The sequence below is a fragment of the Dicentrarchus labrax genome, unplaced genomic scaffold, assembly GCF_905237075.1.
Source record: "Dicentrarchus labrax unplaced genomic scaffold, dlabrax2021, whole genome shotgun sequence".
Classification (NCBI taxonomy): domain Eukaryota; kingdom Metazoa; phylum Chordata; class Actinopteri; family Moronidae; genus Dicentrarchus; species Dicentrarchus labrax.
Window position 1 is genome coordinate 263,591 of NW_026136719.1, and position 15,882 is coordinate 279,472.

Consider the following 15,882-nt stretch of genomic DNA (forward strand, 5'->3'; position numbering starts at 1 on the left):
GTCGGGGAGGCTGCTACACTTTAGCACACTTAAGACAGTGGGTCACAGCAAGGTCACAGAGAACATGAAGACATTTATCACACAGCTGAGGGAAAATTTCTCTGCCAGATTTGATGACTTTTGCCATTTGCCATTTTACTTTATTTGTGTTTATTTGTTGGATCACAGGCTACTTTAATTTGATGTAAAGAGTAACATTTCTAATAACTGAGGCCTGTCGCTTTTATTTGTCATTAGAACTATTTGCTGATGTGCAAGGCTTGCAATCCCCATGTTCTTCTCTGTTATGTTGACAGTTGTTATTGAGACACCGCAATTATTCGCAAATCCCAGGCGAGGAAAATTTTGACATTTGTGAAAGAATGAGCACGTGAAACAATAAAAGATGTTAAATGAGAGCAACGAGTTTACCGTCATTTTTGATTGAAGGCAGGCTATGATGGCACAAGCTACTTTTCAGAAGGAGTGACCTGAACATTGCCACAACAGTGCTGACTTGGTTAGATATATGGAGCGAAGCCTGCAGTTCAGGCAGTCAACTCGAGCTGCGCTGATTACACACACATGACATGCCTTATTCTATAATCACTAACCAAGCGCTACCTTACAATCTGGCAGTCTATTTAAACTGCACAATTTCCCCTCTGCTCTGTCAATGCCGCTGCTGCTCTGTAAGCCCCACCACCACCCCAGCATCCACCTGTAGGCTCCGACTGGGGGTTAAGGTATTTGCGCATCACTCCCCGTAGATATGTTTACATAGAGATATTGGGGGAGTGATGCGCAAATACCTTAACCTCCAGTCGGATATCTAAATATGCTATACTGCTTAATAAATGTATAAACTGTAAACACTGACAGCAAGATGGTTCAATGATGGTTGTGAGCTGTGTGATAAACATTTGTGATCATATCTTTTTAATGTATTTAATATGTGTTTTTAATATCAATAACTAATAGACTCAAAGAATCAATAATAACATATCTGCTGTCCACTAAAGAGTCCCAGGAAGAAACAACTTGATACTGAAGAAGGGTTTAATACAGAAAGACATACAGGATGACAAGATAAACAGATACATTAGAGCTCAGAGGTGTTTCAGTTGTTGCCCAATTTATCTTCCTGTCTCTAAACCCCCGATTTAAAAGAAAAACTCTTTATTTTTGGGTCTGAGAGGGTGATTTTGTAAATTGTCAGATTTTATGAGTAGAATCTCGTTTTTATGTGATTTCCTCACAAAGCCAGAAACATAATGGAGAGTTTTCTGTCTGATTTATTGTTAAAGAATACAACAGCTGACATGAAGGAACATAAATGCACCTACAGCAGGCGGTATAAATAATGTGTGTTATTAATGTGCATCAGACTGTAATATACAGCATACTGTCAATGTTCAGACTACAACAGCACCCTCCTCCATACACTGCTCATAGGCTGACACCTGCTGGTGACTTTATGGAACTGCAGCTGACAGTTGGAGTGAAAATAAAGCACATTTTTATCACTTGAATATAAAAGCATGTTGACTGTCTACTGTACAGATCAGATTTGGACTGAGAGCTTTTCATTATCACTGTAGATTCACCACTGGCCTGTAGATGAACACAATAACAATCATACAGATATTTTAAATATTACAACTGTTAAATAATATTAAAATGTTTGTTGTTTTGCTTTTTGATGATTGACAGTTGAGGAAGAGGATGTGTCTGCTTCAGTGTGCAGCCACTAGGAGACTGCTTAAAGGGTGTGGATGAAAGGTTGGTATGTGTCCAAACTGCTGAGGCTGGTATTTTATTAGTCAAATGACTGTAGAGACAGAGAGGACACATCAGGAGACCTGTAGCAGGTAAGAGAGAGACAACATGTATGTGTGGGTGTATAAGAGACAGAGGCAAGTTTATTTATTTATCATATATATATATGGATTTAAAGGTAATCAGAGGGGTCAGATGGTCCAGAGACAGATAGAGACTGTGGTCCTGAAGCACTGAGAAATTATAATATATAATTATTATATAGACAAGCAGCACACTTCCACAAAAGATTATTGATTATAATATTGTTTGTCATCTGAAATCCAACAATCCAATCACTTCACTGGATTCATTTTTGTAAGTGTGGAGGAAACTGGTTTGGAAGATTGAAATGCTCAAATTCAGCAGCTGGAAATATTCCATTAATTTGATTTTAATAAACAAAACTGGATTTTTTATTTGTTATTATTATTTAATTTTCAATTGTCGGGGAAGAAAATAATCAATTTCCAATTTTGTAGGGAGTAACAGAACAGTAATATAACTAGTAGTGTAACTAATTAATGTTGGCAGGGAGTAATAAGTAAAGTAATGACATTTGAAAAGAGTAATCAGTAAAGAGTAATAAACTTGCTCAACCCATTCATTTATCTTAGGAATATTAACAACAGTACCAAAGAGCTCTGACTAAACTTTAAAAAGTGTGCAGCACCTATTTACTACGATGAACGCAGTGTCGGCCTACTGTGTAATAGAATTATTGATGTAAATCTACTTAAAACATCAGCAGATAAAGATGAGAGCAACTTAAAACAACACGCATTGTGTGCAGCTGTTTGAAATGGAGAAATGCTGCTGAAAGAAAACTGATGCTTTCTGTCCTTTGGTCTGAAATAAGATTCTTATTTAGTTAGACTTCTGACAAAGTGTGTCTTAAATGTTGACTCATAATCAACATTTGAATCAAAGATTTCAGATTTAAATAAACAGAATGAGGAAGAGTTAGATCTGCCTTTGTGACTGGTTAGAGCAACATCAGTTACCTCAAGTTAGAGTATGAAAAATGTCTTTTTACACACACCATGGGACGTGATTGAGGACATATATTATTAGCACATACATAAGATTATTTAAACCTAACCTTTAAACCACAAACTACAGCTGGGAGGGTTGTTATGTTTGTATGACAGAGACCAGATAAAGCCTGTTCAACTGGCTGTGCCTCGACTCTTATTCTATTTTTAGTGGCTCCTTTGTCCTTCATTAATTTACTTCAGGTAAAGGGTGGACCTATTCCCTGAACTGATTAGAATTTGTGCCAAGAAACTCCAATCGAAGGCAACAAAGTCATCAAATTTGGGAATCCTAAACAACTGTCAGTCTTCTTAAATGAGAATCTACCATCTTTTTCTCAAAGTTGATCTATCTGTGAGCTTACAAAAATTCACAACACTGAGCTGAAGGCAAACTACCAAAATGTTACTTAAACCACACGTGAAAAAGATTTGCAACATTGGTGGGGAATTTTGAAGTATTTAAATTATATTATTATATAGATTTGTCACAGTCCCAATGAAATGGTGCTCACACATTCACCTCTACACAAATATTCAGATGCTTTACACAATGAGATTGGCTATGAAGTTCACAGTGGCTCCACAAGATGGTGCCTGTGATAACCTGATAGTGGGGAAAATGATGTTACAGCCTGTAAGAACATTAATAAAAGATAAAGCAGCTGAGAGCATAAAGGGAAAATATAGCTGTGATGATAAAACACAAGATTAACAGTGGAATGATACATTTAACCTTTTTATCTTCTTATTTCATTACTCTGTATTATATATATATAAAAGTTAATCCATAAAGGACAATGGCAGTCTCAGTGTTCCTGCACTCAACATGCTGCCACCAACAACGTCCCCTTAAGACAGCAGCATAATCAGGATTTTCCACTTGAGTCTGGACCGACTGGTTGAACGACATGTTGATGACTGGGAGGCTCTGAATTCCTCTGGAGGAGTTTTTCTCACCATCTTTACTTTCACTTCTGTCTTTGACCGATGACAACCGACGGAACTTCAACTCAACTAAAGGTAACTTATAAATAAATGATCATTAGTTTTGTAAATCAATAGAAGTGATTTTTGCAGGATGCTGATTGGTCAGTACTGATGATGCAATCTGTTCTCAGGTGGAATGTAATTGATCCTCAGGTGAGTGTCAGATCAGACAGCTTCTTATTATCACAGTAAGTAGACTAACTGAGCTGGAAGTAGCCCAGTTTATTACCTTTAGAGGCACATGTCAATGAGGCAGCACAGATACTGTTATTGTCTGAAATAATGACTGAGATAAAAGTTACTCTTGATCACTTTTATATCCAATTTAAAGTCGCCATTTTAGATTCCAGTTGAACACCAGGAAGAGGAGTTACAGAACCACAATCCCAAAGTTGCATCAGACTGATGTTTACTGTAGTTTATTACCTTTCCAGGTGATAATGTTATTGGAGGAGCTCCACTATATTAGTTATTATTAAAGTTTTATTTATTATCTAGATCTCAGAGACCTCAGAACAAATATTATCACTCATTATATCAGCTACATTATAAAATGCATTACAAAGTTAAACCATAAATCTTACATTTTAGGGAGTTTTTCTTTCTCACAGGCTTTCACATTGTTGTCAGCTGTAATCAGAGGTTGCTAGTTTGAATCCCCACTGAGGTTGTGAAGCTGACTGACACTCTGCAGTTTGCTCTGTACAAACATTTTGCTGTGTGAATGAGTAAGATCATTTCAATTCTAATTCTTCTTCCTTCAGGTTGTTAAAGCAGCAGTTGGTCTTCAGTTGAATGAGTCTCTGATGTTTCCAGCACACTGACATCATGGCGGCTGCAGCACCAGGTGAGTCCAGTCACACTTTATTAGTCTGGATAAAACACTGTCTTCTCTCTCTGTCCACATATTATAAATATAAGAAAAGCACAGCAGTCCTCAGACCTTAAATCCAGTCTGTGAGTCTGAATTCAACTCAGCTGATTGTTCATTTTAATGGAACACAGCAGGAAATATGAGAACCACTATAAACTGTAGCTCAGTGACAGACAGACAGACAGACAGACAGACAGACAGACAGACAGACAGACAGACAGCTCACAGATGGACCAGTCTGTGCTGCTGTTTGTTGTTTTGTGTTCTTTGTCAAAGGGTGCAGAGCCCACAGAGTCCCACTAGGTGGCGATAAAACATCAAAATTTAGCTCCTCATATGTTTTCAGTCAGTGTTTAATCTGCACAATTTCTCTGGAATGAGGAGATTTACTGACACACTGGGACTAAAGCTTCTAGAAACTTTTTAGGTCGAAGGGTCGAGACGCCATTTTAGAGATTATGGAAGGAGGACGGGGGAGAGCTGCTCGGATATATTGTTTCAGCTGTAATAATAATAAAAAATACAAAAATACAAAAATAAAAATAATAATAATAATAATAATAATAATAATAATAATAATAATAAGAAGAAGAAGAAGAAGAAGAAGAAGAAGAATTCAATTCAATTCAATTCAATTTTATTTGTATAGCGCCAATTCATAACAGAAGTTATCTCAGGACACTTTTCAAATAGAGCAGGTCTAGACCGAACTCTTTAAAACATTAATTACAGAGACCCAACAGTACCACCATGAGCAAGACCTTGGAGACAAGGGCAAGGAAACACTGCCTGTTAAAAGGCAGAAACCTAGGACAGATCCTCCGGCTCTAGGTGGGTGGTCGTCTGTCTCGACCAGTTGGGGTGAGAGAGAGAGAGAGAGAGAGAGAGAGAGAGAGAGAGAGAGCGACAGACAGACAGACAGACAGACAGGTGCATAGCAACAACAGTATTGGCAACGACAATTTAGCAGGACCATGGCAGGAGGCTCCACCAGGATCGATAAGAACCTGCGAGACGAGAAAGCACAAGAACTCCGGGGAAGAAGTGAAGTTAGTAACATGCATTAATGGAACATGAATGAGTGCAGAAAGAGAGAGGAAGAGAGGAGCTCAGTGCACCATGGGAAATCCCCCGATAGTCTAGGCCTATAGCAGCATAACTAAGGGATGGTTCAGGACTCACCTGATCCAGCCCTAACTATAAGCTTTATCAAAGAGGAATGTCTTAAGCCTACTCTTGAATGTGGAGAGGGTGTCTGCCTCCAGAACCACAACTGGAAGCTGGTTCCACAAGAGAGGAGCAAAGAAGAAGAATACATATATTTTAAAGACACATGGCCTCTGATTTTAGTTTTGTTCTGTATGCCTAAGTTTGAAAAGTTCTTCATAAGAGGAATGTAAAGAGGAAATGTACGAGACAATAAACAGGAGAAGCAACATAAAAAAAAAACAGGTTGAGCAGTAAAACAGAGAGAAGGGCGGTTGATAGATAAATAGATAGTTATGAGTTTTGAAAGAAGGGGAGTGAGGGAGAATCACAGTAAAGGTACAATGCTGAAGACATACAGGATTGTAATATGTAACATGAGACAGCATCAGACTACATAAGACAAGTTAACAAACAAGATCATTGAACATTTTATGATCTTCTCTCTTCAGGTTTGTAAAGCCAGCAGTTGGTCTCCAGTCAGTCCCTGAAGTTTCCAACAGAGAGACATTATGGGGAGTTTAATCTCCACTCCATCAGGTAAGAGTCTGTATAACACTGTCTGCTCTCACTGTCCTCATATTACACACATCATAAATCATCTGTCTTCTTCCTGTGTTTGTGACAAACTGCTGAGCAATGGTTGTGTATGAAGCACAGCAGTTTCCACCAAATGCAGCTGTTTGGAGCTCATTAATATTTACATTTAGTCTGAGTCTCCGTTTAAAATATTTGTTGGGGGCTGTTTCCCTTTATAAGATAGGACAGAGAGAGAGACAGGATGACACACAGCAAAGGGCCACAGGTCGGATTTAAACCCAAAAATATCTTCAATAAAAACCTGTTACTGACAAAGACAATCATGTATATTAGATTGCAATGTGATATATTGACATCAGCCATCAGTTGACCTGCTCTATCAGTCCACCACTAAATCATATTCCATAGCAGTGTGTCACAGAAAGCACTTGTGTTGCTTCCCTGTTTCTGTCTCCCACAAAATATCTGCTGAAAGAATCAAAAAGATTCACATCTTTGCTCTGAAGGCAGCAAGTTGCTCTTCTTCTCCTTGTTTAGTTTTTTCATTGAGTACAGACAGCACTGGTACGGAGGTGTGTCCTCCAGATGTTGATACAGATGCTAGTATAATGGACTTGGTTCAGGCAGAGTAGATAATAATTGGATCAGTCTATTAAGGCTGTGAAAATGTGAATGCTGGTTGTGGACACCAACAATCACTGTAATGAGCAGCATCTTCATTGTCCATTTTCGGTTTTGAATACAAAAAACAAAAATGTCAACTCATGGATTTTATCTTGGGACAAACAAAGATGGCTGTTTCTGTCAGCAGGAAGAGAGGAACTGATGACTCAGCAGATATTGATGTAATATTGCTGTTTACCAGAATGGTGAAAGCCAGAATAATGTTTGATTTGAATTATTACAAAGAAATGAGGGATGTGGATCAGTTCAGTGTGAAATGGGTTCATGGTGATGCTCTGTAAAAGAAAACCAACTCATTCTTTCTGTGGAGTTGATGTCATTTGTTGATTTGGTGGAGTATTTACTTCTCTGTATTTCGAAGATGAAGATTTTTCACTGTAATAAGCAGATTGTTACAGATTACACAGAAAGAATGAATGAATATCTACATTTTCTCTCTCCTTACAGATCCACATGAGCAACCTGTGAAGCGCAGCAGCAGCTTAGACTGGCTGCCTCCTTCCAGTAAGTTAAAGTGAACTGAGTCAGAAATATTCTCGTCTATATGAACATCTGGAATTACAGAGTTTTGTAGGTGGTGGGTACAAACTCACATTTTATTTCATTTTATTTTATTTTATATTTATAAAGTCCACCTTAAAGAAGCTGTGCCTTCCTCACTGGATCCAGTTTTACTGTGTTCAACATGGATCCAGTCGACACTTACTGTGTTTTCTAATTCACTGTTTTCTTTTCAGTGTCTGAGCTGAGGGTTGTTCTGCTGGGGAACAGCTGGTCTGAGAGGAGTTCAGTGGGGAACTTCATACTGGGAGAGACTAAGTTCAACACTGAGGAAGAACCAGACTCCTTCCTGAGAGAAAGAGTGCAGTTGAAGGGGAAAGAAGTAGTTCTCATCAATACCTCAGATCTGCTGCATCCCCAGACCATCCAAGAGTCAGAATTAATCTCTGGTCTTGGACCTCATGTGTTCCTGCTGGTTCTACAGCCTGAAGACTTCACTGAGGAACACAAACTGAAGCTCTGCAGATTCCTTCAGCTCTTCAATGATCGATCATTTCATCATTGTCTGGTTCTGATATCAACACCCAGAGAGGAGAGTCCAGGTTTCATGGAAAAATACCTGGAACATCCTCCCTTAAAAGACATGATCAAAGAGTGTCAGTACAGGTTTTTGTGTCAGAAGAATCTTGAACTTCCAGAGCTGTTAACACGCTTGGGTCAAATTGTGAAAGAGAACAATGGAGAGCATCTGAGCAACAGCAACATCAATGAACTATTGGAGTCTACCAGTAAGTTAAAGTGAAGTCAGAAATATTCTCTTCTACATTAACATCTGGAATTACAGAGTTTTGTAGGTGGTGGATACAAACTCACATTTTATTTCATTTTATCTTCAAGCTCACTGCTGAATTTGCAAGTTTCATGTTAATAGTGGATGACAGAATCTCTAAAGTCCACCTTAAATAAACTGTGAATGTTTTATTAATTTCAAATCAGAGTTTTCTTGTGCTCTCTCTTTCTCTCTCTCTCTCTCTCTCTCTCTCTCTCTCTCTCTCTCTCTGTCTGTCTCTCTTCGTCATTCATTCTCTACCGAGGTAGTGAGACTTTTAATTAGGGCGGCTCGATTTGAGCAAATATCTTAATCACCATTATTACACACGATTATTAGGAGTGGATTGACTTGCTGCAAGCTCTCATCTGCTTTGGCTCTCTTCTAAAACTGTTTGTATGAGATTTGGGGTCCGTCCCCTTCTGCTCTCCCAACATATAGAAGTTCACTCTGTATGAGAGAGTGTGTGTGTGTGTGTGTGTGTTCCAGTAATTGATACAAACTATTTATAGCAACATGTTACGTGTGGTGTGTGTGTGTGTGTGTGTGTGTAGTAGCTTACCTGTTAGAGTGCGTGCCACATGTAAGCTGAGTCTCCGTTTAAAATATTTGTTGGGGGCTGTTTCCCTTTATAAGATAGGACAGAGAGAGAGACAGGATGACACACAGCAAAGGGCCCCAGGTCGGATTTGAACCCAAAAATATCTTCAATAAAAACCTGTTACTGACAAAGACAATCATGTATATTAGATTGCAATGTGATATATTGACATCAGCCATCAGTTGACCTGCTCTATCAGTCCACCACTAAATCATATTCCATAGCAGTGTGTCACAGAAAGCACTTGTGTTGCTTCCCTGTTTCTGTCTCCCACAAAATATCTGCTGAAAGAATCAAAAAGATTCACATCTTTGCTCTGAAGGCAGCAAGTTGCTCTTCTTCACCTTGTTTAGTTTTTTTCATTGAGTACAGACAGCACTGGTACGGAGGTGTGTCCTCCAGATGTTGATACAGATGCTAGTATAATGGACTTGGTTCAGGCAGAGTAGATAATAATTGGATCAGTCTATTAAGGCTGTGAAAGCGTGAATGCTGGTTGTGGACACCAACAATCACTGTAATGAGCAGCATCTTCATTGTCCATTTTCGGTTTTAAATACAAAAAACAAAAATGTCAACTCATGGATTTTATCTTGGGACAAACAAAGATGGCTGTTTCTGTCAGCAGGAAGAGAGGAACTGATGACTCAGCAGATATTGATGTAATATTGCTGTTTACCAGAATGGTGAAAGCCAGAATAATGTTTGATTTGAATTATTACAAAGAAATGAGGGATGTGGATCAGTTCAGTGTGAAATGGGTTCATGGTGATGCTCTGTAAAAGAAAACCAACTCATTCTTTCTGTGGAGTTGATGTCATTTGTTGATTTGGTGGAGTATTTACTTGTCTATGTTTTGAAGATGAAAATTTTTCACTGTAATAAGCAAATTATTACAGATTACACAGAAAGAATTAATGAATATCTATATTTTCTCTCTCCTTACAGATCCACATGAGCAACCTCTGAAGCGCAGCAGCAGCTTTCCATTACTGCCTCCTTTCAGTAAGTTAAAGTGAACTGAGTCAGAAATATCCTCGTCTATATGAACATCTGGAATTACAGACTCACATTTTATTTCATTTTATTTTATTTTATATTTATAAAGTCCACCTTAAAGAAGCTGTTCCTTCCTCACTGGATCCAGTTTTACTGTGTTCAACATGGATGCAGTCGACACTTACTGTGTTTTCTAATTCACTGTTTTCTTTTCAGTGTCTGAGCTGAGGGTTGTTCTGCTGGGGAACAGCTGGTCTGAGAGGAGTTCGGTGGGGAACTTCATACTGGGAGAGACTAAGTTCAACACTGAGGAAGAACCAGACTGCTTCCTGAGAGAAAGAGTGCAGTTGAAGGGGAAAGAAGTAGTTCTCATCAATACCTCAGATCTGCTGCATCCCCAGACCATCCAAGAGTCAGAATTAATCTCTGGTCCTGGACCTCATGTGTTCCTGCTGGTTCTACAGCCTGAAGACTTCACTGAGGAACACAAACTGAAGCTCTGCAGATTCCTTCAGCTCTTCAATGATCGATCATTTCATCATTGTCTGGTTCTGATATCAACACCCAGAGAGGAGAGTCCAGTTTTCATGGAGAAATACCTGGAACATCCTCCCTTAAAAGACATGATCAAAGAGTGTCAGTACAGGTTTTTGTGGCAGAAGAATCTGGAACTTCCAGAGCTGTTAACACGCTTGGGTCAAATTGTGAAAGAGAACAATGGAGAGCATCTGAGCAACAGCAACATCGCTGAACTATTGGAGTCTACCAGTAAGTTAAAGTGAGTCAGAAATCTTCTCGTCTATATTAACATCTGGAATTACAGAGTTTTGTAGGTGGTGGGTACAAACTCACATTTTATTTCATTTTATTTTCAAGCTCACTGCTGAATTTGCAAGTTTCATGTTAATAGTGGATGACAGAATCTCTAAAGTCCACCTTAAATAAACTGTGAATGTAAATCATATTCCAGAGCAGTGTGTCACACAAAGCACTTGTGTTGCTTCCCTGTTTCCGTCTCCCACAAAATATCTGCTGAATTAATCAAAAAGATTCACATCTTTGCTCTGAAGGCACCAAGTTGCTCTTCATAATGAGCAGCTTTATTACAGATTACATGTGAATGAAACAATCAATCAATATCTACATTTTCTGTCTCCTTACAGATCCACCTATGATACCCACCAGCAGTGTAAACCCACCACAAACCCGTAAGTGAACTGAGTCAGAAATATTCCCGTCTATATTACCATCTGGAATTACAGCTGTAGGTGGTACAAACCTACATTTTATTCATCCTCTGTGCCGGTGACAGCTGTGGCTGGAGGTATTATGTTTTCAGGTTGTCTCTCCGTCCCATTCTAGTTAATGTGATATTTCAGGACCACCTAGAGGGAATGTCTTCAAATGGGACAGAATTGACTTCTAATAAACTTATTAGAAGTTGGAGGTCAAAGGTCTCTCTCTCTCTTTCTGTCTCTCTGTCTGTCTCTCTCTCTCTGTGTGTGTGTGTCTCTCTCTCTCTCTCTCTGTCTCTCTGTCTCCCTCTCTATGTCTCTCTCTCTCTCTCTGTCTCTGTCAAAATTCAAACTAGCATGACAGGCAGGGCTCCAGTTACTTATTTAAGCAGTTGTCCAGTCAATGTTTGGATTGTGTTTCTCAACAACATAAGAGAACATGTCTGAACCAAAAGATGTGTCGTAGATAATAATTGGATCAGTCTATATTAAGGCTGTGAAAATGTGAGTGATAGTTGTGTTGAACCAGAACATTGTGAAGTCTGCAGATGACTGAGGAGATCTTTTCAGACAAGTGATTTCATGACATTTAATCTTTCTCTCTGCTGTATTACAGCATCTGGACTCAGGATTGTGTTGCTGGGAAAAAGCGAGGACAAACAGACAAAACTTGGTAATTTCATCTTTGGGAACGAAACTTTTCATCACCAAAGAACTTCCCCAACCAGGCAATGTATGGCTACCTGTGGAGAGTGGAGAGGAAAACCATTGACAGTGGTGAAAACTCCCAACATCTTCAGTCTGTCTGTGGAGGCCGTGAGAAGAGAGATGAAGAACTGTGTGACTCTGTGTCCTCCTGGACCAAATGTTCTTCTGCTGTTAGTGAAACCTTCTGATTTCACTGAGAAGAACAGACAAACACTGAAGTTCATCCTGGGTTTGTTTGGTCAAGATGCTTTAAAATACTCAATGGTCATCATGACACATGACGAGGATAAAAGTAATACTGTTAATGAAATCCTTATAGACTGTGGAGGAAGACACTACAACATGGTTGAAGACAACCACACATTGTTAATGCAGAAGATTGAGAACATTGTGCATGAAAACAAAGGAGCCTTCCTCACCTTCACTGAAGAGACCATAAGACCAAAGTCTGAACCCATCAAACCAGCTTTAAACCTGGTTCTGTGTGGGAGGAGAGGAGCAGGGAAGACTTCAGCAGCCGAGGCCATTTTAGGTCAGACAGAGTTTCATTCAGTCTCCAACTCATCAGAGTGTGTTAAACATCAGGGAGAGGTGTGTGGACGTTGGGTTTCCCTGGTGGAGCTGCCTGCCTTGTATGGAGAACCTCAGGAGGCAGTGATGGAAGAATCACTCAGGAGTATCTCCCTCTGTGATCCTGAGGGTGTCCATGCCTTCATCCTGGTCCTACCTGTGGGTCCCCTCACTGATGAAGACAAGGGAGAGTTAGAGACCATCCAGAACACATTCAGCTCTCGAGTCATTGACTTCACCATCATTCTGTTCACTGTGGACTCAGATCCTACAGCTCCAGCTGTTGTTAACTTTGTGAAAGAAAACAGAGACATCCAGGAGCTCCGTCAGAGCTGTGGAGGAAGATATGTTGTTCTCAACATCAAGGACAAGCAGCCGATCCCAGAACTGTTGGACATGGTGGAACAAAATACTAAAAATAAACCATACTGCTATACGACTGAAACATTTACACATGCACAAATGGATAAAGTCATACAACTTGAGAGGCTGATGAAGAAGAACAAGATCACTGGTAAGTACTTTGAATTTAAGTATTATTTTCTCTTCTCTGTAAAACATGTTACTGTGAAAATGTAAATGACCTCCTGGTCTTTATATATCACAGGTGATGAAAAGGAACGGAGTCCAGAGTGTCTCAGGATTGTGCTGATGGGGAAGACTGGCTGTGGAAAGAGCTCTTCAGGAAACACCATTCTAGGAAGAAAAGCGTTTACAGCCAAATTAAGCCAAACATCAGTCACTAAACACTGTCAGAAAGAACAGAGTGAAGTCGATGGTCGTCAGGTAGTTGTTGTCGACACTCCTGGTCTGTTTGACAATAGTTTGTCTCATGAAGAGGTTCATGGGGAGATGGTGAAATGCATCAGTCTTCTGGCTCCAGGACCACATGTCTTCCTGTTGGTGTTACACATTGGCAGATTTACACCAGAGGAGAAGGAGACATTAAAACTTATCAAGGAAGGATTTGGGCAAAATTCTGAAAAGTTTACCATCATTCTTTTAACTGGAGGAGATTCACTGGAAGATGAGGAGCTGTCGGTCGATGAGTACATTGAAAAAGAGTGTGATGATTCCTTTAAGAAGCTGATCTCTGACTGTGGAGGAAGATACCATGTGTTTAATAACCGAGATAAACACAACCGCACACAGGTCAGTGAGCTGATAACCAAGATTGACACCATGGTGAAGGAAAATGGAGGCAGCTGCTACACTAATGAGCTGCTGCAAGAGGCCGAAGCATCAATAGAGAAAGAAATGGAGAGAATCCTGAAGGAGAAGGAAGAAGAGATGAAGAGAGAGAGGGAGGAGCTTCAAAGAAAACATGAGGAAGAAATGGAAGAAATGAAAAGAAGAATGGAAGAACAGAAAGCAGAAATTGAAAAGGAGAGAAAACTGAGAGAAAAACAACTTGAAGAAAAGGAGGAAAACATCAAAAAAGAACGTGAGGAGAGAAAGAAACAGGAAATGAGAGAAGAAGAAGACAGGAAGAGAAAACAACAGGAAGAAATTCAACGACAGGAGTGGAAACAGAAAGTTGAAGATTTGGAGGAAAAAATAAAATCAGAGTCAGAATCAAAGGAAACCATTGATAGAAAGCTGGAAGAGACCAGAGAAGAGATGAGAAAAGAACGAGAGAACTGGGAGAAACAACAAAAAGAATGGTGGGAAAAACGAAATCAAGAAAATGAACAGAGACGACAGGATGCACAAAGAAGAATGAAAAAGCTTCAAGAAGAATACGAACAGGAAAGAGAAAACGATAGAAAGAAAAGAAAAGAAGAGGATCGAATCAGAAGAGAAAAAGAGGAAAAAGAGAAAAAAGACATTGAGAAGAACTATAAGAAAAAACTGGAGAATCTGAAGAAGACACATGAAGAAGAAGCCAGAGAGAAAGCTGAAGAGTTCAATGAATTCAAAGAGAAATACAAAAAGGAATCTGCAGCTCTGAAGGAAGAACATGAGAAACAAATGAAAGACAAAGATCAACAATATAACTTCTTAAAGGCTCTTAAAGACCACAGTGAAGAACAGATGAAGAAAAAATATCAAGAGGAAATTTGTGACTTAGTGAAATGTGTGACCAAAAAGAGAGAAAATCTGAAAAAAATCAATGACTTACTGACAGAACAAGAAGAAGAAATGAAGAATACGAAAAGTGAGGAGGAAAAGAAAAAATTGCTGCAAAAACATGAAAAAGAAATGAATGACTTGATACAGGAACTGATGAATGAAGATGATTCATGTTGTATTTTATGAGCAGATTTGTTCGATGTAAACGTCACAACAACAGATCAGTTTCAGAAGTTTCCTTTTTTTCTACTTTCATTTAGTTTCAATCAGTGAAACTTTACAGAAGGAAAGATTTCATAGTAATATTCAGCATTGAACAGAAACACAGCAGCAGTCACTGTGGGTCAGATGATACCAGTTCTTTGGAGTAATGTTATAGTCTTAGTTTTTACATTTTAATCATCAGTTTTTACATTATTTGTTTATTTTTATATCGACTTTTACTTTTTTGATGTTTTACATTTTATTGTTTCTGTTGTATTCATTGTTCATCATATAAAACTGTATCTATTGTTCACTTTTGTTTTTATGTGTTAACTAAATGACTAAGGACTAAATGTTGATTTCAGTCTGTTCTGTCTCGTGATAAATGAGGATTTAAACAGTTAAATAACTCACTGACTCTGTACAATCATTGGTGTGGTTTTGTTTTAAGTTTGTTTTCTATAAAGTTTTATAAAATCTGCATTATATTGTAGAAATAATGATAATGTATAAGTTGATTATTGTAATCAAGTTTCAGTGTGTAGAAAATCTTTATGATATGATGTATTTGTTCCTAATTATTAATGTAATTAATTAAAACCAGGCAACAGCTCAGTAAAGACTTCAGCAGCTGGAAGCTCTGTTTGGTCATTAGAGATGATCTTTGTTTTCTTTTGAATATGAGAAAGAAAATGATGTTTGTGAGTGAAATGAAATGTTTAGATGTCATTCACTCTGTTTTCTCTGCAACACCCAAATCACAAATATCACAGCAAATATTAAATATGAATCCAAGCTGAATATCATTTAAACTGCTCATCAGATGAATCAGAATGATAAAGAATGACTTCATAGACAATGAATGCTTTGATGTTTCTCTGTTTTGTTACATGTCCAATAAGAATAGATGCTTTATAACTGATGACATCAACTTAAGACAGAATTCAGATGAATCTTTAATTGTATGTTCTGTGTTTGATCTTTGGTTTCTGTGTTTATCATTATAAAAGATGAATAAAGTGTTTCCCTGTAGTTCA

At 38.5% G+C, this 15,882-nt stretch overlaps 1 protein-coding gene across 19 annotated transcripts in view; it reads left to right on the forward strand.

Annotated features, from left to right (window-relative positions):
• Positions 1-15,882, forward strand: part of LOC127351824 (GTPase IMAP family member 8-like) — a 79,886-nt gene extending 64,004 nt beyond the window's left edge. For 3 of the 19 annotated variants that reach the window (XM_051379779.1, XM_051379780.1, XM_051379781.1), the window contains exons 4-9: positions 7,863-8,414; positions 10,005-10,061; positions 10,272-10,823; positions 11,219-11,263; positions 11,907-13,082; positions 13,176-15,882. In XM_051379779.1, coding sequence (XP_051235739.1) covers positions 7,863-8,414; positions 10,005-10,061; positions 10,272-10,823; positions 11,219-11,263; positions 11,907-13,082; positions 13,176-14,827 — 4,034 coding nt within the window. In that variant the 3' untranslated portion in view covers positions 14,828-15,882. Of the gene's footprint in view, positions 1-1,783; positions 1,851-3,614; positions 3,855-3,952; positions 4,010-4,585; positions 4,669-5,289; positions 5,315-6,353; positions 6,442-7,572; positions 7,630-7,862; positions 8,415-10,004; positions 10,062-10,271; positions 10,824-11,218; positions 11,264-11,906; positions 13,083-13,175 lie in introns of those variants that run through there. The other 16 variants (XM_051379787.1, XM_051379786.1, XM_051379774.1 and 13 more) reach the window with 15 other exon arrangements.